The sequence below is a fragment of the Rosa rugosa genome, chromosome 2 (genome assembly GCF_958449725.1).
Source record: "Rosa rugosa chromosome 2, drRosRugo1.1, whole genome shotgun sequence".
NCBI classification, from domain to species: Eukaryota; Viridiplantae; Streptophyta; class Magnoliopsida; order Rosales; family Rosaceae; genus Rosa; species Rosa rugosa.
In genome coordinates this window covers 11,401,204-11,428,830 of record NC_084821.1, presented here as the reverse complement: position 1 = coordinate 11,428,830, position 27,627 = coordinate 11,401,204, and the positions used below count along the sequence as shown (strand labels likewise).

Below are 27,627 nucleotides of genomic sequence, written 5' to 3'. Positions count from 1 at the left end.
ATATTGACCCGTCCTTGAGGGGCTGTCAGAAAGAGCCATTACTTAGAGTATACATCTAACCATACCCCTAAAAGGGAGTACATTACACAGCACACCCCTAACAAACCCACTTATTATTATTTTTTACCAGATGAATAGTCAACTAAATAGAAGTTTAGGAAAATTACACATGATGACCCCCTCGTAGAAGTTGTTCAGATAGAGTCGTTACCTAAGAAATTCAACATTTTTAAGCTAAAAATGAAGCATGTCCAGAAAATTCCCTCTACTACATATGAAGAAATAAAATAGCATAGACATTGTAGGTGCCCCTGGCGACATTCCTTAACCCTGAGTTGAGTTTGGTGTCATCTCTAACAATTAATATAGTAGCACTACCAACATCCTCCCCATCCAATGAGCTTCGACAACTTAAGCCCAAACACTATCGAATGGGAAGCCCAAGAACACAATCCAGCCCATTAGCTTAAGGCAAACCGTAGCCCAAAGGACCAGCCTGTCACCACCACTATAACCCAACCACCAAGGCATCACGCCTGTTAAGCACCCGTCAAGCACATCATCACTGGTGAGTGACTCAGGCCAAATATGTCCCTTCTGTAGTCGATCCAAACCATGACCACTTGCATCAATCTCACGCCTCCACTCCACGATTTCAACAACCCAAAGGCCTATCGTGCCACCTATAAGCAATCCCACGACTTGCCAGTCGCAGCTCTAGCCACCCTATCCTGCAAAATGAAGGGCCACGCAGAGCACCACCACTGAGGGAACCCAACGAAACCATGTCACCAAGCTGGACCAAATAACCATCAACGAAAAACATAACATCTCCTTCTCTAGTGAAACTGGGCCAAGGAAAAGTACGCTGAAGCCCAAAAGTGTCTCCATTAAGGAGCTTGTATAGGCGAATGGGGTCCGCGCTCCTAAACCCTAACAGAGCGCTAGGTAGTTTCTCCTGGAGAGTTAACACACCCACCTTTTTAGATTAAGTCCGGACAAAGGAACCTAGAAGCCCCGAAAGAGGCCTAAGTTTCTTTGCAACCTAATCGTGACTGAGAAGATCCACATGCTCAAATCTATCAAGAGAAGACGAAAGTAAGCATGGAGAATCAATTGAAGCCGAGCAGATCCCCGCATTGGAATACCAGTAAACCCCACCCAGTCTAAAGCCTTAACGCCGACTATCTGATATGCCTAAAACAAACCAGATCCACGACTCCCCACTTAAAGCCTTCATTTCCGACATCCTAAATTCAAATTCGTAGATCAAGTAGCACTTGTTTGGACCCAAAATGAGCATTTTGGACTGACAAGGCATGTCTTGGAGAAATTGAGCCAAAGTCAGTGGCTCAAGCTATATATTGTCGACAAGTTCGAAATATATTATTTAGAGGCTAATAAAACCTACTATGGAAGATTATGCGAGCTGCAAGAAAAGGAAATGATGGAAGCATGGAAATGAAAAGTCAACTTTAGCACATTTTCCTACTTCGGCTAGGAGAAACCGAGCTAAACAGGGAAGGAGGGGCGGCAGACTAACCAAATGAAATCTAAATGAGCTAAAACTTTCCAGATTAATTTTAGACATCCCAAGGATAATTTCTTATGAAGAGTTCTAGAGCTAGTTATGAGTGGAAAACCTTCAAACAATCAGTCTAATTTTCTGCAGAAGCAAAACTGGAAAACTGGACCTGTAAGGAGTCCAGCAGCATTTCCGGCCCAACCACACGGAAGAAATCTCTGAAAATTTGTCACAATGATCTACACTCATTCTGGATCATTTGATATGAAGAAGTCGAAGACCCATTTTGAGTTCTTGGTGGAGATATAGCTGCAGCAAAATTGGAGCAGTAAGTGCTTAAACCTAACATTCCATTAGTGTTTTAAGTGCTTAAACCTAAGATTCCATTAGTGTTTTAAGTGCTCAAACCTAACCCATCATGATTTGTTTAAGGCCAACCACTATGGCTTGGTAGCCTATATATAGAGGCTACAACAAGTAACAAAAGACAACACAATTCAATAACAATCTCTAAGATTATCCAAGCCTCTCTAGAGCAACCCTTCTCTAAGAGCAACTCCTCTCCTTCTCTTACTGGTGATCACACTCCAGTCCTAGTCTTCTCAAGAGCCGACTGTCAGTGCCACCAAACCCTCTATCAATGTGCTTCGGTCCTAGTCTCCTCGGGAGCCGACTGTAGTACCGCGACCACAACGGTTACGGAACCAGCTAAGCAAGGGTAACGCCCTCGCAAACCAGCCAAGCTAAAGTCACGCTTTAGCAAGTTCTCTCTACTTCCCGGTGATTTTGCTCTGCTTAACCTACAACGTTGAGTATCGACTTGGTAACACAAGATAAAGTCCTCGCCACGAGGCACAGAAGCCCCCCACGACGAGGTTGGTGCTCTCCTTGTCTACAGTCGCTCAAAAGAAGTCAGGTCAAGGGACAACCCCAACGACCGCACCCGAACGGTGCTGGCACGCCCGCGCAGAAAAGAGACTGTTGACCAGCTGCAACAAAACAGGAGCCAAACAGCACCCCTCGCTAATCACCACCATCAAACAATGGTGTAAAGGTCTCATCATGTGCGTCCTCGAGTCAATAAAGTCTGATCGACCCTAACTAGTCCACCATGTATGTGCCATTCCGATACAAGCTCCAACTATCAAAACCATCGCCCTAATCTTTATGGCCAAGCCAGCCACCCAAACCATCTGCCCCCGACGAGCACACCATAGCCCTTCCAAAACAGAGGAGGCGAGAAAATCAACCACTAAGAAAAGAGATCTCCATAGTCAAACTGAGAAGGTTCAAATTGCGTCAATCCGATTTAAACAACGCAGTGAAACCCTAGCAGAGGATGACTAGGTCAGATCAAGCTAAATATAAAACATTGCATGGCTCTTTGTAATACCCAAACATCTTAGGGTAAATGTATTTTATGCATAGTAATTTGGATGTACCCAAATTTCTATGTTGAAGAAATCTGTCCTTGTCCTCGCGCTTTAGAACGCGCCTAGAGAAAAAAGAAAAGCGAGGGTGAGACGCTTCTCTCTCCTAGTTGGACGTTGTCGGTGCTCTCACCGCAGCGCTCCGATCCGGGAGAGGAGAATCCTTGATGCGATCGCCGTTTTAGACTTCAACCGGTGCTGCTTTCCTTGGGATGTGGTGGTGCAGGAAGATGGTGTTGCTAGGCTGACTAGGTCTGCGGATCGAGCGATGGGGTTCAGTTTCAGATCCGGTGACGGCAGGGAGAAAGGGGGCTGTTTTGGGGGTTGTTAATCCCAATCTGGTACTCGGTTGTTCAGATCGGGCAGTCTGGGCAGCCATTGTTTAGATCGGATATCCTTTTTGTTCTGGATCTCGATCTAAGTCGACGACTTGTCCCATTGGTGTTTGTGTCAGGCGGACAGGCCACAGATCTGCTGTGGTCCATCGACGGCGATGTCGGCTCTTTGTTCGGGGATCGAAATGCTAGCGGCAAGGGTTAGAATAAGGTGATGGCAGATCTGGATTGCAGCAGGGGTTTGAAGCGAGTTTGGGCAGATGTTTGGGTTGGGTTTGAGCTAATTCTGGATCTGGACCCTTCTATGGATTTGGATTCTGGAATTGGCTTAGCTCTAATCTAGCTTGGGTCTGGACCTGGCGTGTGCATGTTGTTTCTTCAGTTTTTTTTCAGTTTCAATTTTACTTTATTTTAGTTTTCTGTTTGTTGTCGGTGGTTGACCCTCTTTAGGTCTTGTTGTGCTTCAAATGTTTCCTACACACCAACGCCTATCGTGATGTCGATTTTTAGAACAGAATCTATCCCTTGTATTCACTAGCCAACGAGGCAGAGATGACTGGGGCACATTCTTCCTTCTTGGGTCTGAGCCATGACTCAATTGGTATGCCGACGTTGGCTCGAACTATATTGTGGCCCGTTTGCTGGATTTTGGTCATTTGTAGCCTTACTGGTGTTCTGGAGAGTTTAGCTCCATTTTTTGTTTGTAGAATTTGGGAAGGTATGTTCAGATCAGATGATCGGACTTGAGTTAGAAGTAGGTCTTTTGGCTGTTATACTACTTTGCATCCCTGCTTGTAACTTTCCTTCTGTTTGAATGAAGTATGGATGATGATTTGATCCAAAAAAAAAAAAAATATTTCTATGTTGAAGACTTGAAGTGACATGTATTATTTATTAAGGGGGGTGTATTGTATATGGAATTACTGGCACTTTTAAATAAATCCATGGAATTTAAAAGTCTGGGTGTATTCAATAGAGACTTTTAACAGTCCATAAAAGTCTAGGTGTATTCAATTAGGATTTTAAAAAATCTTTATGAATTCCACCAAAATCTAGGGGTATTCAATTAGGACTTTTAAAAATGAATAAAAGTTTAGGGGTATTCAAAATATCATTCATACATACGGAATTAGAAAATCATGGAAAATCATGGACTTTGTAGTGTTTAGTATAAATACCAAATTCCAATATTTTTCCAACCACCAGAGCAAAGATTTTGAGCGTGGAAAAGTTTATCAAACTTCTTCTCTCTGCGCGTGAAGAGGTTGGTCCTCCATGATCTCTCTTTCATGATTTTTTTTTTCTCTAATATTTTGTGGTATCAACCTCTAATACCTATTCATTGTTGTTGTTGAATTTGATTTTTTTTGTTTTTCAATTGTGATGCTTGGAACCCTAATAACCCAAATATTATCATCTACTCCTAAAACCCTAAAACCCAAATTTGTCGTCTATACGTATATGCTTAATGCTTTTACGGTTCGATCATAGTTCTGCATCTTGCGTTATTGTTGTTATTGCTATTGTCGTCCTAATTGTTTGCTGCATCTGTTTCTTCTTCTTATTTATTTTTCTCTCTAGGCTTCTGTTTCTTTTGTATTTGTTGCCGTCCTATATCAACCTGGTTCTCTTTGTTTTGCAACTGCTTTGCCCTTGTGGCTCTTAAGTTTGGGTAGATAAGCCACATGTTTTTTTTTTTTTTTCTCTTCATGCCAAACCTTATTTTCTATAACTAAAATAGTGTGTGTGATTTTACCCTGCTCATTCATGAACAATTAATGAAACTTGTGGGACTTAAGTATGCAGAAATCTATATGCTCCTCACTATTCAGTTATTCCTCAAGTCCAAGTACTACACTAAACGTAAAGGATTACACTAGTTTGTGTCTCCACATCTCTCTTTTCAACTCAACAACTATGTGAGCTATTAGTAGTTCGACACCAGTTACATGGCTCTTAATTACTCATGAGAATAGTAGCTTGACACAAAGGATAATTTACTTGATTCAAATAACTTTAGGATTGTGCTTTTTATTTTGCTGAACTTTTTACATTTCTTTTTTTTTTTTCTTTCCTAACTATTTGGATTTTGATGTTCTTGTGGACATTTATGACGTGACTCTGCAATTGCAAAATATCAATGATGATCAAACTTTTGGTCACAAACGAGATTGATAGGGTTATATAGCTATGGGAATTATAATTACCTCCCATGGAAACAGTTCGTGATCGGGTTTTGGGGTTATGGGAGAGTTTGATTTGTGTAATTTATCATCATATCATGAGTACTGTTTATAGTCATATAGTATGGCATGATATAAAAAAACAAACAAGTGTGGATCAAAATGTAATTCAATGAATTATGAAACAAAGAAAAATTAATCAGAGAGAAGCTGTCTGGGTAATAATCAATATGAACAATGTATCAAAATTTGCTATTTTTGTCTATGTACCCAATTGTTCCTTTTGTATGCTTAATGCATGTTTAAAGGAAAAAAAAAAAAAACACGTACACGTTTTGAAATAATGCATCTTATCAGAATGCCGTTCAGATGAATTTCCTCCTGAACCAGAAGAAGATCCAATAGACAATCACGAAGATAATTTTGAATAGGGATGATTTTCAAACCCAAGATTAGCAAAGAGAAAAAGCTAATGAATGGAGAATGAGTATTGCTACTCATATGTGGACAGATGCCCAACCAAATGTCAACAATGAAAACACTGACAATCAAGAAAGTGAAAATGAAGGAGAAGAATAAATCATATCATTGTTTCAAAGACGTTTGCTTCTTTAGCATGAAACTTCATCAATGTTCTTTTTTTCCCCTTCTCTTTTTTTGGTACCTTTTAATTTGGTTGATTATATTTGGAAGTTTTTCCTTCATTTTCTTATATATTTCTTTCATGACATTATTTGAGCTTCTCTGATTTCTACGCTAATAGACATTAGTTCACATAGCTACCGCATCGTATTTTGTTCTCTGACTAATAAACTAGCTTGGTTTTTCTTTTTTATAAGTATTGTGAAATCTATAGAAGTCATTCATATAAAGTCTGTAGATTTTTGTAAATCAGTAAAAAAATGTGCTAAAAGTCAATGGTTTTAAGAAATCAATAAAAGTCTATGAACTTTTTATGGAGTCCATGGACTTTTGAAAAAGTCTGTCATTTAAAAAAACTCCACACAAATCTAAATACAATACACCCCCCTAAGTAACGGTTAAAAGTATAACAAATATTAATATTAATGGATAACCCAAAAAGTTAACCGGTGAGTTGTGCTTCTTGTAGATTTGGAAATCTAAACTAGAATTGGACTTTTCGAAAATGGTATAATATTAACATCTTTGAATGAGGATATCATGAAGGAAAACACAAGCAAAAGACCAAGTTGGAGTACAAGGGAAAATTAGGGTTTGTTGAATGAAAAGACATCCCACAGAAAAACAAAAACGCATGTCAAATCAGACACCTTTTCTTCCCAATCTCAAGATCGCATATCTCTTCCCATCACTAGAACTATTTGGTTTTGGCTGTGATATCATTATTCATGGTTCCGCTCACCATGGGTTCAGGTTTGAACCGATCCCCTACCAATGAATCTACCATATATATGGGTTCTGAGCTTATGTTTGATAACTGGTTTACGGTTTAGAGCAGAAAACTGAAAAGCTGAAAAGAGAATACCGTAGGAACCCTAGCTATGCCCGTGATAGCAGGGTCCAAGATTTGGATGTTCTGTGCCAAGTGGGTCGAGTGGGGTTCTCTGAGGAGGACTCCCTAATATTGGGCCACCTCCCTCAAGATCTCATATATATATATATATATATATATATATATATAATATAATGCCCCATGCTTTTCTTGATGCGATTATGGTGTGTCCATGTTTATCTTAAATTCTTAATCGTGTTAGTATAATGCAAGTTGAAGTTTTTTTTTCCCCTTCAGAACCATTATCCATTTATCTACACTTTGTGATTGACGTACGTCATTAAGAGATAAGTATGATTTACCCAGTCATAATGAAAAGTCACATAATTTAGTTATACGTCAACTTAGAACGTGTGGCTTTTTTTTTTTTAAAATCAAATGCAACAACATATATAAATCAAGCCTCATGTAACAAATATTTATTAGGGTGGTAAAAGGTTTCGAGCTCGTAACTTCGCATGCATGTATGTGGTACCGTCCAGTTTGCTTCCAATCAAGGGAATGCAAAAATGTTGCTAACGGCGAAATTCATTTTGAACGAAAGTATATATGCATGTATGTACGTGGTACCGTCTAGCTTGCTTCCGACCAAGAAGGGAATGCAACAATGTTGCTAATGGCGAAATTCATTTTGAACGAAAGTGATGCTTGATTAACTTCTTGTTGTATTGGATTCAGGTCTACAAACATCGACATTTATGTCTGGTATTAAATTATGTGGCCCTGTTACATAGAAAAATGAGGGTTAAGACTTCAAATTCATAAGTTTCTAGAACATAATTCTAACCTATTAAAAAAAAAAAAAGAAAAAAAAAAGTAATTCTAACTATAGTATCATCTAACATGTAAGAAGAGTAATTATTCTATGGTCCTGGAGTACCACATGACATTGTAATGAGTGAAATTAAATTAAATTAAGAGACCAATTAGAAATAAATACAAATCGTATGAGCAGATGAGCCAATGACATCAACCTACCACTATGTGTACCATGGTTTGGGAACATATACTAATTTTCGTATGCAAGAAAAAAGAGGAAAATGGTGAAATTAATGTCTGAGTTGTAGTGTGCAATATTAATTCAATACGTCTTATTTTTTTTTCTCAAAATTAGTTGCTATGGTTCCGCCTTAATGCTTACCTAAATTTCAATTTCAATGATTGTTACGATGATAAGTTCAAATCCTCCAAATTCACCGCCTAATTCAAAGACTTTTTTGCATAAATTACGGTCACGTTATCGACGCGAGCATACCAAAAATGGAGATTAGCCAAAATCAAAACGTAGTCATCTACTCTAACCATCCGCTACCTTGCATTGAAAACACAAAGCTTTCTCTCGCTTTTGAAGGGCCTCATAGGCTCTAATTCTATCTCTCTCTTTTCTCCAAAGTTACGACAGCGACGGCCGTGACACATCCCTCACCCTGTTCGTCCATTTGTATACCAAAAAAAATAAAAAAAACATACCCAAAGTAAATATTAGCTATCAGAAAGCAGAAGAAGAAGAAGAAGAAGAAGAAGAAGAAGAAGAAAGGGGAAGAGAGAATCTATGCTTATGCTCTCTTTCACAATGTGTTGGTGTTATATCCCGTACCCCTTCCCCGCCCCCACCACCACTAGATACCATACTTGATAGCTCACACTTGCCACTGCAACCAACTACTGTTTGTTTCTACAGCCGCAGCATTCAGCTAACAACATTAAAACAACAACAACAAAATCTCTCTCTCTCTCTCTCTTTATCTTCTTCCTGTCCAACTCCCCCACTCGAATAGTTTATTCTCAAAAAGTTTCTGATTATATACACACACACTCGCCTATATTTTATTTGTGGGTTTTGCTCAGAGGTCAGAGTCCTTCGAAATCTCGACGCAAAGACTCTCGTTCTTTATATATAAAGGACACTTCACTTTCTTTCTTTGTTGGGTATTATTTATTTATTTATATATATATAAGTCGCTAGCCGGCGATGCCGACGCCGGTAGGCGCAGCCAGGCAATGTTTGACGGAGGAGGCGGCGCGTGCGCTGGACGACGCAGTGGCCGTGGCGCGTAGGAGGAGCCACGCGCAGACGACCTCGCTCCATGCGGTGTCGGCTCTGCTCTCCCTGCCGTCCTCTGCTCTCCGCGACGCCTGCTCACGCGCCAGGAGCGGCGCGTACCCGTACACGCCGCGGCTCCAGTTCCGGGCGCTGGAGCTGTCCGTCGGGGTGTCGCTGGACCGGCTGCCGTCGTCGACGAAGGCGCAGGAGGAGCCGCCGGTGTCGAACTCGCTGATGGCGGCGATCAAGCGGTCGCAGGCGAACCAGAGGCGGCACCCGGAGAGCTTCCACCTGCACCAGATCCACAGCCAGCAGCAGACGGCGTCGCTTCTGAAGGTCGAGCTCAAGCACTTCATGCTGTCCATTCTCGACGACCCGATTGTGAGTCGGGTCTTCGGGGAGGCCGGGTTCCGGAGCTGTGACATAAAGCTCGCGATTGTTCACCCGCCGGTGACGCCGCAATCCAATCGGCTGCCTCGGACTCTGTGCCCGCCCATTTTCCTATGCAACCTAACGGACTCGGACCCCGCTGCGCGTCGGAGATTCCCTTTCCCGTTCTCGGGATTCGAGGAAAAGGACGAGAACTGCAAGAGAATCGGGGACGTGTTGGTTAGAAAGAGCGGGAAAAATCCGTTACTGATCGGCGTTTCCGCCGCTGAAGCTCTCAAAAGGTTCATTGAAGCGGTACAGAAAGGCAGAGCCTCCTCCCTTTTGCCTCCTGAGGTAAGTAGCTTTAGTGCAGTTTGTATCGAAGAGGAGATTTCGGAGTTTGTGGTTGAGGGTGGGAGTGAAGAGAAGATGGGGTTGAAGTTGAAGGAGGTGGGTCATTTGGCTCAGCAATGTTCTGGAGATGGAGGAGCTGGTGTGATAGTCAACTTTGGGGAAATGAAGGCCTTGGTTGATGACGGGGTGTTGAGTGATGCTTTGAGCTTTGTGGTGGTTCAGTTGAAGGGGTTGCTGGAGATTCATTGTGGGAAGTTGTGGTTGATCGGCGCGGCGGGGAGTTACGACATGTATATGAAACTTTTGGCTCGGTTTCCGGCTATCGAGAAGGATTGGGACCTTCATCTCCTTCCCATTAGCTCTTCTAAAGCTTCAGTCGATGGAGTCTACTCTAAATCCAGGTGCTGGTTCAACTCTAGTTTTGGTTTTGTGCTCCTTTTTTTTTGAGTTTGAGTTGTTATTGTTATGTGTATAATGTGGGAAAATTTGGATGTTTGTTTAGAAAAGACTAGTATTTTGCTTCATTTCCTCACTCTGGTTTTTAGGTTGTACAACTTCTTTTGGCCTTTTAGACCCCAGAAAAATAAAATAAAAACTTTTCTGCTGAATAGATTACTAATACTTGTAGTCTTTTTTGTTTTGTCATCTACTTGTTGGTGCATTATATTACACTATCAATGATTCTGTACTATAATGTCACGGTTGTTTTCATTTATTTTATGAAATATAATATTTTACCAGTACATCAGAGACGTACATTCTTCTGAATGACAATAAGTATTACCTCAGGTTTTAGCTGAAAAGCTCATTTCATGTGATATAAGATGGACAATTGAGCAAGATTCTTCTATGAGAAATGTTTTCCGGTGGGAGTCAAGAATTTTTCATTTTTTAACCATGTTCAACATCAGTAATTGTTATCCCCTCAAGTTTGAGATAAAAGGTCCATTTCATGTTACCGAAGATTGATAATTATGCAACATTTTGTTATGAGAAACGTGTGTTCCGGTAGTCATCAAGAATTATGCACTTCTTAACCATTTTCAGAGTCAGTATAGTTATCGCCTCAAGCTTGAAATGAAAAGCTCATTTCATGCTACATAAGATTGATGGTTGTGCCAGATTTTGCTGTGTGAAATGTGCTTTCCAGTGGTCATCAATAATTTTCCATTTTCTGACCATAATCAGGGTCAGTGATATTATTGCCTCGAGTTTGAGATGAAGGGCTTGTTCATGTGATATATAAGATTGAACATTATGCAAGAGTTTTCTATGAGAAACATTTTCCAGTGGTCATCAAGAATTTTGTTTTTGTTTTTTATTTTTTTAATCATGTTCAAAATCAATGATCACTTTTTCAGTTAATGAAAATGTCATTCTTATATTCTAGAGAACAGAGCATTATTGAACAAGTAAACTACATATGCAAGTCAAGTTTCAGTGGAAAATTTTTTGTCGGAACTTTTATCCTGCTTGAAGTTTCATGATGATAAATTACTGTGGATAGCTCTTTCTTAGCCAAATTTGCAGGGCTGGTTTTATTGAGCTCAAAGTGTGTTTCTATCATGCCTTTCAGTCATTTTGTTGGTACTTTTTAACTTTTTCCAACTATTGTGTACGGCAACTTTCACTTGAGTGTAATGTTTTTGGGTTTAGCACTATGATTTTTCTGCAGCAAGCAGCTATAATTTCTCTGTTCTTACTTGCTCTATCTAGATATAGTACTGTAGGTTTGAAGGCGAGGATCCCATCAGTATAAGGTTAATGTTTCTGAATTCACTAGTTTCAGACTTTAATCCATATACGTGTGTAGTATGTACCCTATGTTGTATGTGCTGTATGCTATGCTGTTTAACTTGCTAGTGCTGTTGCAAGCTGTGCATGTGTGCATGTTTACGTGTATAAATGTAGGATTCAAGGCATATGCTTTAGCTTCTGACTATTTTGTGCCCGTTGGATCTCACAGTTCCATACTCATGATATACTTACAGCTTGATGGGGTCCTTTGTTCCATTTGGGGGATTCTTCTCTGGACCATCTGACTTTACAAATCCACTGAGCAGCACGAATCAATCTTTTATACGCTGCCATCAATGCACAGAGAAGTATGAGCAAGAAGTTGCTTCTATTCGGAAAGATGGATCAGCCATTACAGTTGGTGATCAGTGCTCAACTAGCTCACCTTCTTGGTTGCAAACGATTGAACTTGACCCTGGCAAGGGAGTGGATCTTGCAAAGGTGTGTAAGCCCTTTAAAGTTTATTTCTATGGCTCAAGTTGGCATAAAGTTTGTGCACACAAGCATGCATGCACTCACATATACGTGGAGCTAAACACATGCTTCTCGTAATCGGTTGGATTTATCTGTTATTCATCAAATATATTGTGAAAATAAATGAGTAAGAGTGTGCTCCATTATTCACTGCAGACCAAAGCAGATAATACGACATTGAGTGAAACAGTATTGGGACTGCAAAAGAAATGGAATGATATCTGCCGAAAAATTCATCATGGTCAACCATTCCCTAAAATGGACAATTGTCAAGCTGGGTCTCATGTTGCATCTCCTGAGGGCTCTCATACTGCTGCAGATAGAAGAGAAAGCAGCGGTGAAGATTCATCTATACAGGAAAGCCGAAGTGCAAAACATCACTGCCTTCCAATGGACATGCAAAAGAGTTTTCTGTCAAAACAGAACTTGGTAATGCAAGTAGCTTCTGATGCTGAGTATGCTGGTATGCAATCCAAGCAATTGATCAGAGATTCAAAGGGTCAGCAACTTGAACTGGGAAGCCCCTGCCGTTCACCTTTCTCAATCCCCACTATGAATCTTCCCACTGATCACACATCATCCTCATCTGTCACTTCGGTGACCACAGATTTAGGATTGGGAACCTTATATGCATCAACTAGAAAGGGACCAAGAAGTCCCAAGTTGCAAGATCATAGAGAGCGTCTCCGACACCTTTCTGGTTCCATTTCTGCTGAATTTGATGCATTAAGTGAGAATAGTCCGCACCAAATAGCCCAGTCCTCTTCCTGCTCTGGATCTAATTTTGGTGGGCAGTTTGATCCAAGAGATTTCAAGTCACTTAGGAGAGTTCTCACAGAAAAGGTTTGCTGGCAAGATGAAGCAATATGCACCATTAGTGAAGCTATATCCCGGTGCAGGTCTGGTGGTGGAAGGCATCATGGTTCAAAAGGCAGAGGAGATATATGGTTGACTTTGATTGGACCCGACAGGGTTGGAAAGAAGAAAATTGCTATAGCACTTGCAGAGTTAATGTTTGGCACTAGGGAAAGCCTAATCTCTGTTGATATGGGGGAGAGGGGATGCCAATCTGACTCTATTTTTCAATGGGAATCCCAAGATGATTATGATGTGAAGTTTAGGGGTAAGACGGCTGTAGATTATGTTGCTGGGGAATTAAGCAGGAGACCCCATTCAGTTGTCTTCCTTGAAAATGTAGATAAGGCTGATTTTCTGGCCCAGAGTAACTTGTCCCAGGCCATTAGGACTGGCAAGTTTCCAGACTCTCACGGCAGAGAAATCAGCATTAACAACATGATCTTTGTAACGACTTCAGCTACCAAAAAGGGCAGCAAAAATCACTACTTGGAGAATGAACCCGTGAAATTCTCAGAGGAGATGGTACTTGGTGCCAAGAGGTGTCAAATGCAAATACTGAATATTGGGGATGCCAGCCAAACGAAGGGCATGAATGTGAGGATTGCACCAAGAGAAGGAAGCTTAAACTCATCTTCTGTAAATAAGAGAAAGCTGATTGACAGCAGTGCCTCCATAGAGGAAACCTCAGAGTTACAGAAAAGGGGCAACAAGGCATCAAGGTCCTTTCTGGATTTGAATCTGCCTGTTGACGAGATAGACGAGGGAATGAACTGTGGAGATTATGACAGTGACTCCATCTCCGAAAACTCAGAAGCCTGGATGGAAGACTTCCTTGATCAAGTTGATGAAGCAGTGGTTTTGAAGCCATTCAAGTTCGACGCTCTTGCTGAGAAATTAGTAAAGGAAATCAACCAAGAATTTAAGAAAGTCTTGGGATCTGAGTATCAGCTGGAGATTGACTTTGGAGTCATGGTTCAATTACTTGCAGCTTGTTGGTTATCAGACGAGAAGAAAGCAGTGGAGGAGTGGATTGAACAGGTTCTCTCCAGAAGTTTTGCTGAAACACGTCAGAGGTATCGTCTCACTGCTCATTCTGTAATAAAATTGGTTGCCGGTGGAGCACTTTCGGTGCAAGAGCAGACTCCCGGTGTTTGCCTTCCTGCTAGAATTAGTCTGAACTAATTTTGTGCTTACTGTGCTTTATGTAATTACATGTATAATGTAGCTCTTAGCATATAGCACTTGGCATTAGAAAAGCTTTGTTTTTCTAGTCAATCTACATGATTTTTTGGGTAAATCATTCTGTGTTTGTAGAATGTACAAATTCCTCTAGATCTTGGAGAGTTACTTGTCAAGGTTGTAACTTGTACCCTATATTGTAACTTGTATCCTACATTGTTTGTTTCATCATCTAGTAAATCTAGTTTCTCGATACTCATGATTATTTTGCTGGGCTTTCCTGTATAACATGTTCAAAGCCTAAATTTGAAGAGTGCTGAAGGCTTGCAGCCTACCTGTTTTGAAAAGAAAAAAACTTAAGAGCAAAGAAAGAAGAAAGGTGCATATATAGTTGTGACATCTCCCCACTACTACCATGAGGATTTTGATCCAACTTTCCACTGAAAATATATTCCCTACTTTATGAAAAAGAAAAACCAGCATTTGAAAGTTGGGAAGAAAATGATTGTGATTCCACTTTCTGAGAAAGTAGAACAATTGAGCCTATCTTTTCTGAAGATGATTTTCTTCCAAAAAAAGAATTCACGGAAAGCCTATTTGATCTTCTAACTAAAGATTCTTCTCTACTTTTTATCGTCTTAAATCTTGATGGATTGTTTTTCGTATTCGATCTTGTACATAGTAAGTAACTTGCATTACTTGTTCTTCTCTTTATTACTCTAAATTCTTGAATCTTAACTTTAAAATTAAAAAAAAAAAATTCATTAAAACAGTTCACTATTACAATCGTTTAAAATAACATCCCTTATAATTTCAGGAGTAGAAACAAATCAAGAATTGCTATAATTGACCACTAAGGCTATCTGGGCTTTGTCACTTTATTTGATTACATGAATCACATCAGTAAGTAATGAAAACTTTAGAATAATAGTTGGTGCCTCTAGTATTTCTCGAAACTTCATTTTTCACATCAAAATCGCTCAATAAATTACAAAAACTTTAGAATGATTAACGTACCTCTAAAACTTTTCAAGACTTTATTTTCCGCATGATCGAATAACGCTCGACAAAGAAAGCGAAAACCAAAGGAGAAGAGCCAAACAAATCCACCGTCCTTGTACCAACATTGAATTGGAATCGGAAACTTTGATACCGATAAAGAGGAAGTGGTGTGAAAACAGTGATCGCAACACAGAGACTTTCCACCCGCAGAAAACGACACCAAGTGATTCAGACCCCCCCTTCTTCTTTGCTTATTTCGTGGACCACGAATTTCCTACAAATTTCCACATATCTTTGATGTCGTTTACTCCTCAGTGGGGTCGTATTCGGGCCTGGACTTTTCAATCTGAAAGGGGAGTGCTAAATTTCAACTTTCTATTAGTCAAATTTGGCTCTGGCTATCTGGGACACAATTTGAGCCGTTGCAGTGTCCACTCTGCCATAGAAGGAAATGGAGGACCGTCGGATTGTCTCCTTGGAATTTTTCTCTCTTCTTTTCTTTTTGGACATGGAATTTTTCTCTTTGAGAAATGAGAAGTAGCATCCAGAAACTGGGTCTTTCTGCTTATCCAATTATTCATGAATTGTCTTTAGTCCTTGTCTTGGAGCTCAACTTCATGCTCTTGCTTCTCTTCAATGTATGATGATATTTATGGTTTATGTCCATAAAGTTTAAATAACATACGACTCTTCAATGAGCACTGAGAAGTGTCTATATATTTTGTAGTTACATAATTGCATTGGGCAATTCTTGAAAGCCCTGTTATGGTTAAACATCAATTCCAACACATTATTGCATCGGTAGATTAAGTTAATTAGTCTCGTATAGAATGTAAATCAGGTTGCTTTAATTTCAAGCTAGTTTACAATGTACATTTGATGATATACTATCATATGAAGCTATTTTACCATTACGTACTAATACGATAAAATATCCTATAATTTTCTTACACAAATAAAATGACTCTAGCTAGAGTACTACTGGATAATTTGCTTCCATTTGTCTTGAATAAGTTTTTGAACAAAGAAAAAAGTGGATCCAAAACATTTTACTCGAATATAAGTGTGAGAATGAGAAGTCTATTAAAATATTCAGAAGAGATTAAGTTCTATAAGATATTTGTTATGTAAAAAAATTTAATCGATCCATAATATATAGATCCAAACCAAATACATATCATATGACAAATTTGAACGTTGACCATGCTAACATGATCGATCCTTACTCTTGTCTCTATTTATGCATATGGTTCCTCAATGTTATCGTCGCAAATGTTGATTGTTAATTTGTTATTTACTAAAATATGGGTGTTGTAGTAGTAGTTTTTCCATCTAAAGGTTAGGAGGATTAGAGTGATGGGAATAAGGAACAAAAAAGAAAGAAAAGCATGCCTCCCACCGCCGGGGCAGAGAGCGAACACGAAGACCGGTCGGGAAGGGATGAACGAACGGAGGAAAAGAGATAGAGAAGGAAGTAGTAGTTTTCTTTTTCCACAACATTGGGTCGACTTAATTTCCAAAACTAATTTAACATCCAACAACTCTTGTAGATGGAGAGGGGGGGCCATAGGCATGCTACCTATTTTAAGTTTCTATATTTTTGCATTGAATTAAATCAAATACCCTAGAATTGAATTGAGGTGTCAATGAATGACTAGATTAAAGCATTGCTTATTCAAAACCTTAACCAAGAAGAAACATTGTACTATTAGTCCCATGCATCTACATGACGTGCCTAGTAAAAAAAAAAAAAAAATATCATCAAACTAAATTAAAACCAAGGAGTTGTCACTTGCCAGTTTTTAATAAATACAAATTTGTGAGTTGTGGCATGTTAGTTATCTGATATAAATAATTTTTTTTTTTTTTTTTTTGAAGGGAATGTGGATTTCATTGACGCATGCCAAGATAGCCATTACATATCCTTCTGCTGCCTTCAACTAGACAGATCAAGAAATTGTAGCAGAACTACTGTGATACATAGAGAATAGACCACTTATATTCGAACTAACCGCTCATTTAAAGTGAGCCTAGAAACTATGAATAAATGGAAACATAGAATATAGGCCCCAACCACATAGGGTTTTTAGGTTCCAAAAACAAGGGAACTTAGTGTAATTAGACAAAAACGCTAAAAAAACATAGGGTTGGGCTAAGGGCCTAAACCCTAGCCCAAATAGCCATGGACTAGGGCAAAACCCTAGCCCAACAGTTCGCGGCCCAACAGGGGTAGTCCACCAAAGGGAAATTTGCTCCAGACCCGTCAAGTTGGTTCGGTCCAGTCCAGTAGTCCACCTTCCTTCACAACCCCGTCGTACGTCACCATCCGGCCAAGCTCCAGCCGATCCACAATGCCCGACCTGCATGTTCCAAATCCGCCTCACCACAGCCGCGACCAAGCCGCCCTCACTGACCTGCAGCAGCACAGAACAAACCAGCCCGGCGATGGAAGCCATCCTGAGTTCACGCCGCCGCCGCGACCTGCATCAAACCAGAACAACCGATCCTGAGCCAAGCGTCGCAATCGCATGCCGCCAACGAATGGCACCGCCGATCCAACAAAACCCAGCCGCGGGGATCGATAAACCCGACCGTACGCACGATTCACCCTTCACCACCATCCCAGCCGAACTCCCTGACCAAAAACCAGAGCAAAGCCCTTCAACAGCCCTATGGACAGCAGATTTCCCGTCCGGCAGCAAACCTGATGACAGCGATGAGGCCATAGGTCATCTCCGACGTCCGGGCGCCGCCGGAGAGAACAAAGTGCAAGCCCGAGGCGGCCTTAGGGTTTCTCTGAGAGAGAGAGACTTTTCTTTAATGATTTTCAAGGAATTATATAAATAAAATTATTAATGTAGAGGTTACGAGTTTAAATCTCACGTGCCTAATAAAAGTATAGGATACAATAAGGTGGAGATATAAAAGAAAAAGAAAAAACAAAATTCTGCAACAACTACATGAACCACGACAACTTTTTATCATTGAACCTAATGACATAATGTCAATAGCTAGACTTTGATGAGTTAGATGATCTGACACAACTGTAATTAACATTTAGGAACATTTAATGCACGAGGCTTAGAGAAAAATCTTGTACATCTATAAGTAATCAATACATGTCATTTTTTTTTTTTTCATAACAATTATTATTAATAGCGACAAGTTTCACCGTATTGTACTTTCCAATATTCATACAAAAATTATTTAAAATTAGAGGTGAAATTAGCACTGGCCACATACACAAATGAAACTTATATGACCAAATTAAATAATATTCCGCCACATGTTCATATATGAACATAATATGTCAATGAGCCACGGTTTATTGGTTAGCTAGTTTAGTTTATATCGTGTAGGTTAAAGATTTAAAACTCACTTACATCAAAAACGAGTGAGGTAAAAATTATAAAATGTTATTATGATAGGCTAATGAATGTGCATAGACAATTAAAGAGAATGAAGGAAAGACTAAATAACAGAACACAAGAAATTACAGAAACTAAGAATGCGATGTGATCGTGTATGTTTCCCAACTAGACTGCAGAACATTACGATTATCTCAAACAACAATGTTGCAACCAATAATTTAATTTTTGAAAAGGACTCTTGTACAAAATGTTGAAAAGGAGAAAAAATTGAATATATATAATTATTCCAGAAAAAAAGAATAAACACTAAGCGGCCCACGTTTTTGGACTTTTTGCTCAATTAACGTACCTTACGTCATGAATCCCTTATTTTATAATATTGCGCCATTAATAATTTAATCGGACCAAAGGAGAAAATAAAATTCGGTTTTGCAGGCGTAAGGGAGGCTTCTAGAAACCATCGAAACAGGCCCCTATCATTCGGCCATCAGTCGATTCTTTCAAAGTCTCATTGAGCATCAACATCCAAAACAGAATTTGATAACCACACACGCACTCCCAACCCACAATGATAACAGCCAACTTCGATTCGTTTCGAGAATCTTAACATGATCGTTCAAATCTATTAGTGATCCAATTCAAATAGTTTTAAAAAGGGTTATTTGGATTAAGTAATTCATTTTAATATTATTTTAACAATTTAGCTGTTCACATGCTAAATCTTCATCGGTAGATTACATCTGCAAAATTTGAATCGATTTAAAATGTTTAAGGTACTGACTAGAATCAATCAATGAAAGTACTAAATCTGATCAATATCAACATTTTAATTTCATAACCATAAATTAGGATTATTAATGTCTCAATAATTTTCAATTCAGCTAGAGCTTTGCAAAAATGATCTATGTTTGGATACTTGTAAGACTTAGTCAGTCTTAGCAAACTCTCTATGTTGACTAATTAGTTATTTTGCATAGCATGTTTAGTTTTTATCAATTTTAACAGTTTCACCAGACTCCACTCTTTTCTTTTAACTAATTAGCTCTCTTACTCATAGATATAGAGAGTGAGATAAGGGTCTCTATTATTTTTGTTAATTTAAAATATTTATTTTAAGTCATTCTATGTAATTTATAAATATATTTAATATAATTTATTTATTTAATAAATAATATAAATTCAAATCCAGCTAAAATAGAGTGACGGCTAACCATAATGACTCGTTAACTGCTTTTTTTTTTTTTTTGAATCAACCCCAAATCAGGTGCTAATATATTGCATCACAAGCCAGAATAGATCGTTACATACCCTTCCGCAGTAAACAAGAAGATAGTGGTAGTACCCACAATGGTACATATCTATAGACTCATTCATTAGACAGTTAAATACGTAGACATAGCGAAAATCTTCCTTTAGTATTACTCTAGAGGCGCTAGAAGTGCATAGTTCTCTAAACACTAGAGAATTATTGAAAATATACTAAACTACTAACATAGGGATCCCTAAATAAAATAGGGAACATAATAGCCCACAAGGCCTAAAGACAAACAGCACCCAAAGCCCAAACTTGAGTAGCCCGACCCAGCTCAAGCCTCCACCCTTTTGCAGAGAAACTACCGTACGCACACCAGAGAGTATCTCTGATGCCACCGTCACCGTGAGCGTACCTCCACCACCCCCACCTCAAGGAATCAAGATGCCACCATCCAAAAGACCCCAACGAAGCTCGAACATCACAGTCAGACCCAAATTCAAGACCCTCGAAAAAACGCCATAGTTGTCACCGAGTAAAACCCAGACCCTGCTGCCGACAATATTCCATCAAGTAGTGCCCACGACCGCTCCAAAACTTTGAAGAGCTTCGAAACCGAGCAGAACAGTCCACTTGCTGTCTAAACCTCAAACACTGCAATCTCAGAAGCCAAAGGGAATAGCAAAAATATTCCCATCTAGCAGCATCCCAACGCCAACGAGGCAAGTGCCAATGCTGACCGTGGACGTCGCTGGATAAGAAGAAGATTCTTGGGTTTTTTGCTGCCTCCGCTTCCTGATTGTGTGCGGCTAGGGTTAAACTGAATGACTCTTTAACTACTTTGACAAAAAAATGACTAGTATTACTAAATATGCTCTTACAAGTTAAACGGTTAAATTGTCTAATGAAATTGAAAAGTGAATTCCATATAATCATACTCAATCTCTTAAAAAAAAGTTAAATTTGAGTCCCATAATAAAACTATATGTGAAAAAGATCAAGCAAATCTTATAAACAAATATATATTTTGAATAAACAAAAAAACCATAATAATATTAATTAAAAATACTCAAATATTTCAAACAATTGAATGACATTATTGATCGAGTGTTTTTTTATTTTATTTTGTAATAAGATTTAAAGCGTTATTCACAAGATGAACATATGATTTGATATTTTGATTAAAAAGAAAAAAAGATGAACATATGAACTTTAAGAATTGTTCGAAGAGATCGTCGTGGATGGATGAGACTGCACCAAAGATTGACTAGACAAGTAGGAGTATCTTCGCCTGTCATATCTACTATAGTGACGGGCCGGTGCACTTATCATGATCCAGTGACGCAGATTGGTTCATCTTTTCCACCACTCACGGACGGTGCTTGTGCGTCCACGTCACCCCCCCAAAATGACAAACAGCACCTTAAAGCGTCAAACATCCTCAATCGGAACACCGCACCTTTCCTTCCCTGAGGTCGGCTCCAGACGATCGCCCTACACGTGGCGACCCGTCACTCGAAGGCGGTCTGATATTAAAACCCCCGCGGGACCCACCCCCCGGAATATTAAAAGATTTCGGGATTTTTCTCAGGAAAATTATAAGAAAGAGAAAAAGAAATTTGGGGACGAAGACGAAGAAGAAGTAGGTGTGTTCATATCTTTTTGACTCCAAAAAAAAAAAAAAATAATAATAAAAAAAGGAAAAGTACTTGTCTTTGCTACAGTTTTGGCCGGCTAGTTTAAACAAGGCTTTTGGGTTTTTTCTGAACCCACTCTTGACTTCTGCGTCTCCTCCATTTTCTTGGTTCTAAGGTATGCCCCTGCTTCTGTAAAAACTGAAGCTTTTCAGTTCTTTTTTGTTGGTTACTGTGGTTTATTGGATGATTTGAGGTTGGATTCTACTTGGGTTTTCTTTAATCTTGTGAAAGTTTGTGGCTTTATTGAGAATAATCGAGAAGTTGGGGAGTTTAAAAGTTTAGTTCTTTTGAAATTGAATGGTAAACTGGAGAGGGTAGTTGTATGTGCTTTCATTTTTATCCAGTTTTTGGGTGTGTTTGTTTTTTGGTTTTGGTTGTTGGGTTTGTAACGGATTTTTGTTTCGTTTTTGCTTGAAATTGGGTAGCATATTTATTCTGGAATCGTATGCCTAGTACACCTTTCTTGAATCCTGTTTATAAAATTGGATTTTATATTTGTTGGAAAAGAAGGTAATTTATAATTGTTAGGGTGTGCTGTAATTTTGTAGAAAGAGAGCTGTTGAAGACCGATTTCCATGTGCAGCGGTTCAAAGAGGAAACCTTGTTCCACTGACTCGACCATGGATCATGAGAAACAGGAAGGGTTGAGGTTTAGCTTTTCGATTTTGGTGGAGTTAGCGGCGGCCGATGATCTTGATGGGTTCAAAAGTGCTGTGGAGGAAGATGGTCATGATGTTGATGAGGTGAGTTATTGGTATGGGAGGCGTGTTGGCTCCAAGAAGATGGGGTTTGAGGAGAGAACACCGCTTATGATTGCTGCTATGTTTGGCAGCATGAATGTGTTGAATTATATCCTCCAAACGTGTCGGGTTGATGTTAATAGAGCCTGCGGTTCAGATAGAGCCACGGCTCTTCACTGTGCTGCTGCTGGTGGCTCTGGTGCTGCAGCTGAGGTTGTCAAGGTCTTGCTTGCTGCTTCTGCGGATGCCAGTTCTATTGATGTTAATGGAAACCAAGCAGGGGACTTGATCGCACCTGCTTACAGTTCAGCCTTCAATTCGAGGAAGAAAGCTTTGGAAGTCATGCTCAAGGGCGATTCGGGTTTTGATGAAGCTTTTGATTTCTCTGAGCCGATGGCTAGTGAAGCAGAAGGTGAAGATCAGCAAGAGATCACAACTCCTCGTGCCTCAAAGGATGGGATGGAGAGGAAGGAATATCCTGTTGATCTTTCCCTTCCTGACATCAAGAACGGGATTTATAGCACAGATGAGTTTAGAATGTATACTTTCAAGGTGAAGCCTTGCTCTAGGGCTTACTCACACGATTGGACAGAGTGCCCATTTGTACACCCAGGGGAAAATGCAAGGCGGCGTGATCCAAGGAAATATCATTATAGCTGCGTTCCTTGCCCAGAGTTCAGAAAGGGGACTTGCAGGCAAGGGGATGCTTGTGAATATGCACATGGTATTTTTGAATGTTGGCTTCACCCTGCGCAGTACCGCACCCGTCTTTGCAAGGATGAGACTGGATGCACAAGAAGGGTCTGTTTCTTTGCTCACAAGACAGAAGAGCTTCGTCCCCTCTATGCTTCAACAGGTTCAGCTGTGCCTTCTCCCAGATCATTCTCTGCTGGTGCTTCTCTGGACATGGGATCATTGAGTCCACTTTCCCTCAACTCTCCTTCTGCCCTGATTCCTTCTGTTTCAACTCCACCCATGACTCCAACCGGTGCTTCTTCCCCTATGAATGGAAACATGTGGCAAAATCAGCCAAATATTGCGCCCCCCACCTTGCATCTCCCAGGTAGCAGGTTGAAGTCTACTCTAAGTGCTAGAGATATGGATTTAGACATGGAGTTCCTTAGCCTGGAAAATCATCGTCGCAGGCAGCGCTTGATAGATGAGTTGTCCAGTCCCTCATCCGGCTGGAATAATGGCTTATCTAGTCCTTCAGCCTTCGCTGCCTCTGGGAATCGAATAGGGGAATTGAATAGGATTGGAGGAGTGAGGCCCACTAACCTCGAAGATGCTTTTGGATCAATTGATCCTGCAATGTTGTCTCAGTTACAGGGGCTTTCACGGGATACCACAGCATCCCAGTTGCAATCTCCAACTGGTATCCAGATGCGCCAAAACATGAACATGCAACTCCGATCAAGCTACTCAGGCAGCCCTGCTTCATCTCCTGTTAGGGGTTCTCCTTTGCATGGGTATGATGCATCTGGTGCAGCCGCAGTTTTGAGTTCCAGGTCAGCTGCATTTGCAAAGCAGCGGAGCCAGAGCTTCATTGAGCGCAGTGCTGCAAACCACAATTATGGGTTTTCCTCACCCGCTGATTCTGGAACTCCAAAAACCTCCAACCTTTCAAATTGGGGTTCTCCTAATGGAAAGCTAGACTGGGGTATCCAGGGGGAAGAACTGAATAAGCTGAGGAAATCTGCTTCTTTTGGATATCGAAACAATGGAAACAGCGTTCCAACTGTTGATGAGCCTGATGTATCTTGGGTAAACACCCTTGTTAAGGATGCACCAGGACCGTCGAGACCTGGACCACTTGGTTTTGAAGACCAGCAGCAGCAGCAGCAGCAGCAGCAGCAGCAGCAGCAGCAGCAGCAGTGTCACCTCGACAATGGAGATTCAGAGATACTCCCTGCTTGGGTGGAGCAGCAGATGTACTTAGAGCAGGAGCAGATGGTGGCTTAAAATTTAATTCAAGTTCCACGGACTGCTCCTTGGTTAACGTTTAACTATATTTTTTTGCCATTTGTTAAATTTTTATTGATATTCATCATATCTAGGTCAAAGGAACTGGAGAATGGGGGAAATAACCCGACGGAGAAAAAAGATAAGTCGTGCAGGATGCAAGTTCTGCACTTACTATTTCTTTTTATTTTGTAATCTTCATTGAACTTTCTATATGAATCTCAACCAGAAAGATGCTTGAATTGTGATCGCCTTTCATCAATGAGATTGTCATTTATATATTTAATTTAGATATTGTTGGCCTGTTACACAGATACTGATGCATTAGTCATTGGTTGATGATGTTCATATCAATTGGGCCAACTGTATGTTCTCATGTTGATTCTATTGTACACTTTCCTACTTAATAAAGATGTCTTTTTGAGATTTTCATGTCTTGAGAACTCTTGCTCATTTCACCATACTGGAATGCCATTTAGATAGCTGTTGGACTTCAAAATTCTTATCTGCACTTTCTAATTAGAACCAATTGGACATAGATTACATGCTTTGCTTTAATTTCTGTTTTAGATCAGTAAGTGGCAATTGTGACTTTTCCTTTCGGAATTTTGCATATCATTTGTCTTCCTTTGATTCCAACTAGTGAATATTGTTGAGCACAAACAGGAAATGGCCGACCTACTATGACTCTTATATGACTACTTGCTCATTTCAGACATTTCTCCTCACTGGGTTGCATTTGCCATTTTGATTGCTCACTTCTTCTCATCTGCACTCTCTCTTTAGAACCAATTTCTTTTGCGTTCACTTCTCTCTTACTTTTCTATCCCTGGTTTGTGGTAACTGTCATGGCGTTAATCTATCTGTTGAGCACAAACAAAAAATGGCAAGACTTACTAGCTCTACTTTCTCTCGTCTTTGTCTACTTTTGTTGTTGGGTGCGGTTGGGTATTTGTCGTTTTTGGTAAATATTTGTTAGTGGTATCAGCACTAGAAAAGAAAGAGTAGTGTGGCTTTAGTACCACCAGCCACTCAGCCAGTGATGTTTTGCTTGGCCCATAAGTCTCTAACACCACCTCTAATAATTTTGATATGCCTCAGTTGTGTTGTACCCACTCAAAACACATGTTTAGGGGATTGTTAATGTGCGCTCTCCTGTGTAACTCATGCGCTTCTGCAGGAGTAAATGGTATGAGGTTTTCTACAGTCATACAATTCAAATGAGCAGGCGATAAATAATCCATGCTCTAAAGGAAAAGGAGATTATGTCAATCCAAAGGTTAAAAACAGGTGATTATGATAGATTTTTCGCTTTATTAGTTGTCAAACGTCCTTTAACAATAGGCTAATAAACTACAGAGGTTAAGTTTACAAATGCTATCGGTTTTTGGATATGTTAAAAGTATGAAATTTACAATCATATATATTTACCGTATAAAGAGAAGGAAAAAAGAAAAAGTTGGAACGGAAAGAGTGGGAGCTAGTCCTTTTGTGACAGACCTACTAGTCTAGTATCATGACTTTCAGTCATGAACATGGCTTGATTAAGGTATCCTGGCCAGAAACGACCCCATATGTCTGAACTTTGAAGTTTGAACTTGAAATCCTTTTTCAATCACAAAGAGTGCTAGAAGTCACAAAACATGAGTTTGAATTCAAACCCTTTTGAGTTATGCTGCTTGTTAGTACAGTAAAAGAAGTGATACAATAGTATGTTGCTTTAATTTATAGTAATACCAAATTTACAATGGTCGTAAATCTTACAGGTTTTGAATATTCAGTAGGAAAATCAGCGAGTTGATCCACGAGCTCCTCTATTAATTGGCCTAGAATTTGTGACTCGAAATCTGCAGCAATTCCTGCAGAACCTTCATGATTATTCCAGATGCCTTTGTGTACGCTCCAATTTGATCCAACCAATTCAGCTTCAGTCAGAGTACAAATTTCACCCAAAATCTCAAAGTACTCTGCAGTATGATACTCTTTCTTTGTTCCAAGACATATGCCTTCGATTTTCTTTGTTTTTCTTGCATCACAAGTTAAACAGTCGTCTTTTCTTCTCGGAAATGAACTCGCCAAGACTGGATCTTCTTCTGGTGTACAAAATGTCAAGGTTAATGAACATGCTATAATTTATATATAATTGAATGGAACAACTATTTCAAGCTTAATTGAGGGGACAAACCTGATGTAGGAACTTCGTTATCAACTAGAAACTGACCACAATCAAGGACAGAAACCGGGCTTAAATCTTCCGAGGTACAATCAGATTCTACATTCTTAAGCATATCAAAGATGGTCTCTTTCTTGGGTTTATGAGAGGTTTTGCTTCTTAGCATTTCCCTCCCATTCAAATCTTTCAAAACCCTTCTGCTTTTTTCTTCTTGAACTTGCTTCTTTTCCTTCTCAAACCCTCTTTGTTTTCTATTTCCCTTGTTTCTGCTCTTTCCTGCTTTCTTCTTCCTCAATTCTCCGTGGCCCGTCTCACGTTTCCTCCCCTTCGATCTCCTTTCTTTTCTTTCACTCCCATTCTCAAAGCTAAGAACAAGGAATTCCTCATTTTCAATAAATGTTGGCATCTCTCTAAACGACTTGACTCGTCGGCGCTCATGTGCCTCAATTGGATCATGGTCTCCCGAAAGCCGGTCTGCAGAATTCAGAGACCGGCTACAGGATATTGAATTTAGGGTGGAGACCAAGTTGGCATCTGGAATTGACTCCAACCCCATTAGCCTTGCCACTAAGCTTGGAGTGGCAGATGCCTCTGTTTCCTCTGTTTTGTTTTTCGACTTGAATGCTCGATCATTTTGAGATTGATCGACAGAATTGGTTTCTTCTGGGATATGATCAGAAGGGTATGTAGGCAAGCTACCATAGCAGAGAATTCTGCGCAAAATGCCAGCAATGCATCCATTACTAGCACCTTTTGAATTGGTTAGATCAAAAGTGGTGGTAGTGGTGGTGGTGATGGTGGATGATGAACACGAAGAAAAAGAAGAAAAAGGAGAGGATTCAGAAGAAGATAGCAACTTCATGTCGAAGTTGAACCGATAACCGGCAAAGGGTTTTGTTATGTGGGAAGATAGACACTGTAATTTTGAGTCGTTGGGTTAGTGGAGGGCTGCTGGCTTGCTGCAACTTTCAAGTTGGAAAAAGTGGAAAGAAATAGTATTAGGGACAAGAAAAAGCAATGGCAGAGAAGAAAAGAGAGAGAAATTCAAATTTGTTTTGTAGTAGCAAAGTGCAAAAAGAGTGGTGAAGACTGAAGACAGAGTGAAGAAAAGTGGCGGGATCTGGATTTGAAATGGGGGCAACAAAGTAGGATGATGTTGGTTTGTTCAGGAATATGTTTCCACGCGCGTGGTAATGTCAATTTGTGCGATTTGGGACTCAAATTATTGGAGGGTGAGGTATGTTGGGTACCATGTTTCTTTTGTTTTTACTATGACAAACTCCTAATTTGCTTCACACCAATTTTTATATTTTGGTACTTCCCAAAACTTCTCTATGCTCACTTAGAT

At 39.8% G+C, this 27,627-nt stretch overlaps 3 protein-coding genes across 4 annotated transcripts; 2 read left to right on the top strand and 1 right to left on the bottom strand.

The window, feature by feature from the left end:
- The first annotated feature begins 8,530 nt into the window (after positions 1 to 8,530).
- LOC133728144 (protein SMAX1-LIKE 7-like) lies at positions 8,531 to 14,277 on the top strand. Its single transcript, XM_062155557.1, has 3 exons — positions 8,531 to 10,175; positions 11,766 to 12,012; positions 12,202 to 14,277. The coding sequence occupies exons 1-3, from the start codon at positions 8,980 to 8,982 to the stop codon at positions 14,083 to 14,085; spliced, it is 3,327 nt and encodes a 1,108-aa protein (XP_062011541.1). The 5' UTR covers positions 8,531 to 8,979; the 3' UTR covers positions 14,086 to 14,277.
- A 7,054-nt stretch (positions 14,278 to 21,331) lies between these two features.
- LOC133730128 (zinc finger CCCH domain-containing protein 66-like) lies at positions 21,332 to 24,532 on the top strand. Of its 2 annotated transcripts, none has more exons than XM_062157787.1 (2): positions 21,332 to 21,519; positions 21,953 to 24,532. In XM_062157787.1, the coding sequence occupies exon 2, from the start codon at positions 21,980 to 21,982 to the stop codon at positions 24,104 to 24,106; it is 2,127 nt and encodes a 708-aa protein (XP_062013771.1). In that variant the 5' UTR covers positions 21,332 to 21,519; positions 21,953 to 21,979; the 3' UTR covers positions 24,107 to 24,532. The 2 variants fall into 2 exon arrangements, with proteins under 2 accessions (XP_062013771.1, XP_062013772.1); XM_062157788.1 differs by having other exon boundaries at positions 21,933 to 24,532.
- A 1,274-nt stretch (positions 24,533 to 25,806) lies between these two features.
- LOC133732725 (uncharacterized) lies at positions 25,807 to 27,372 on the bottom strand. Its single transcript, XM_062160309.1, has 2 exons — positions 26,292 to 27,372; positions 25,807 to 26,199 (listed from the first exon to the last, which is right to left on the bottom strand). Exons 1-2 carry the CDS (start codon positions 27,139 to 27,141, stop codon positions 25,832 to 25,834), a joined length of 1,218 nt encoding a protein of 405 aa, XP_062016293.1. The 5' UTR covers positions 27,142 to 27,372; the 3' UTR covers positions 25,807 to 25,831.
- Positions 27,373 to 27,627: the final 255 nt, after the last annotated feature.

Bases quoted from the DNA above. Each gene is read 5' to 3' on its own strand.
- LOC133728144 (XM_062155557.1), top strand. From the start codon at position 8,980: ATGCCGACGCCGGTAGGCGCAGCCAGGCAATGTTTGACGGAGGAGGCG. The intron at 10,176-11,765 runs GTGCTGGTTCAA...ATATACTTACAG, and splicing joins GGAGTCTACTCTAAATCCAG to CTTGATGGGGTCCTTTGTTC. The intron at 12,013-12,201 runs GTGTGTAAGCCC...TATTCACTGCAG, and splicing joins AGGGAGTGGATCTTGCAAAG to ACCAAAGCAGATAATACGAC.
- LOC133730128 (XM_062157787.1), top strand. From the start codon at position 21,980: ATGTGCAGCGGTTCAAAGAGGAAACCTTGTTCCACTGACTCGACCATG.
- LOC133732725 (XM_062160309.1), bottom strand. From the start codon at position 27,141: ATGAAGTTGCTATCTTCTTCTGAATCCTCTCCTTTTTCTTCTTTTTCT. The intron at 26,200-26,291 runs GTTTGTCCCCTC...TTTGTACACCAG, and splicing joins TAACGAAGTTCCTACATCAG to AAGAAGATCCAGTCTTGGCG.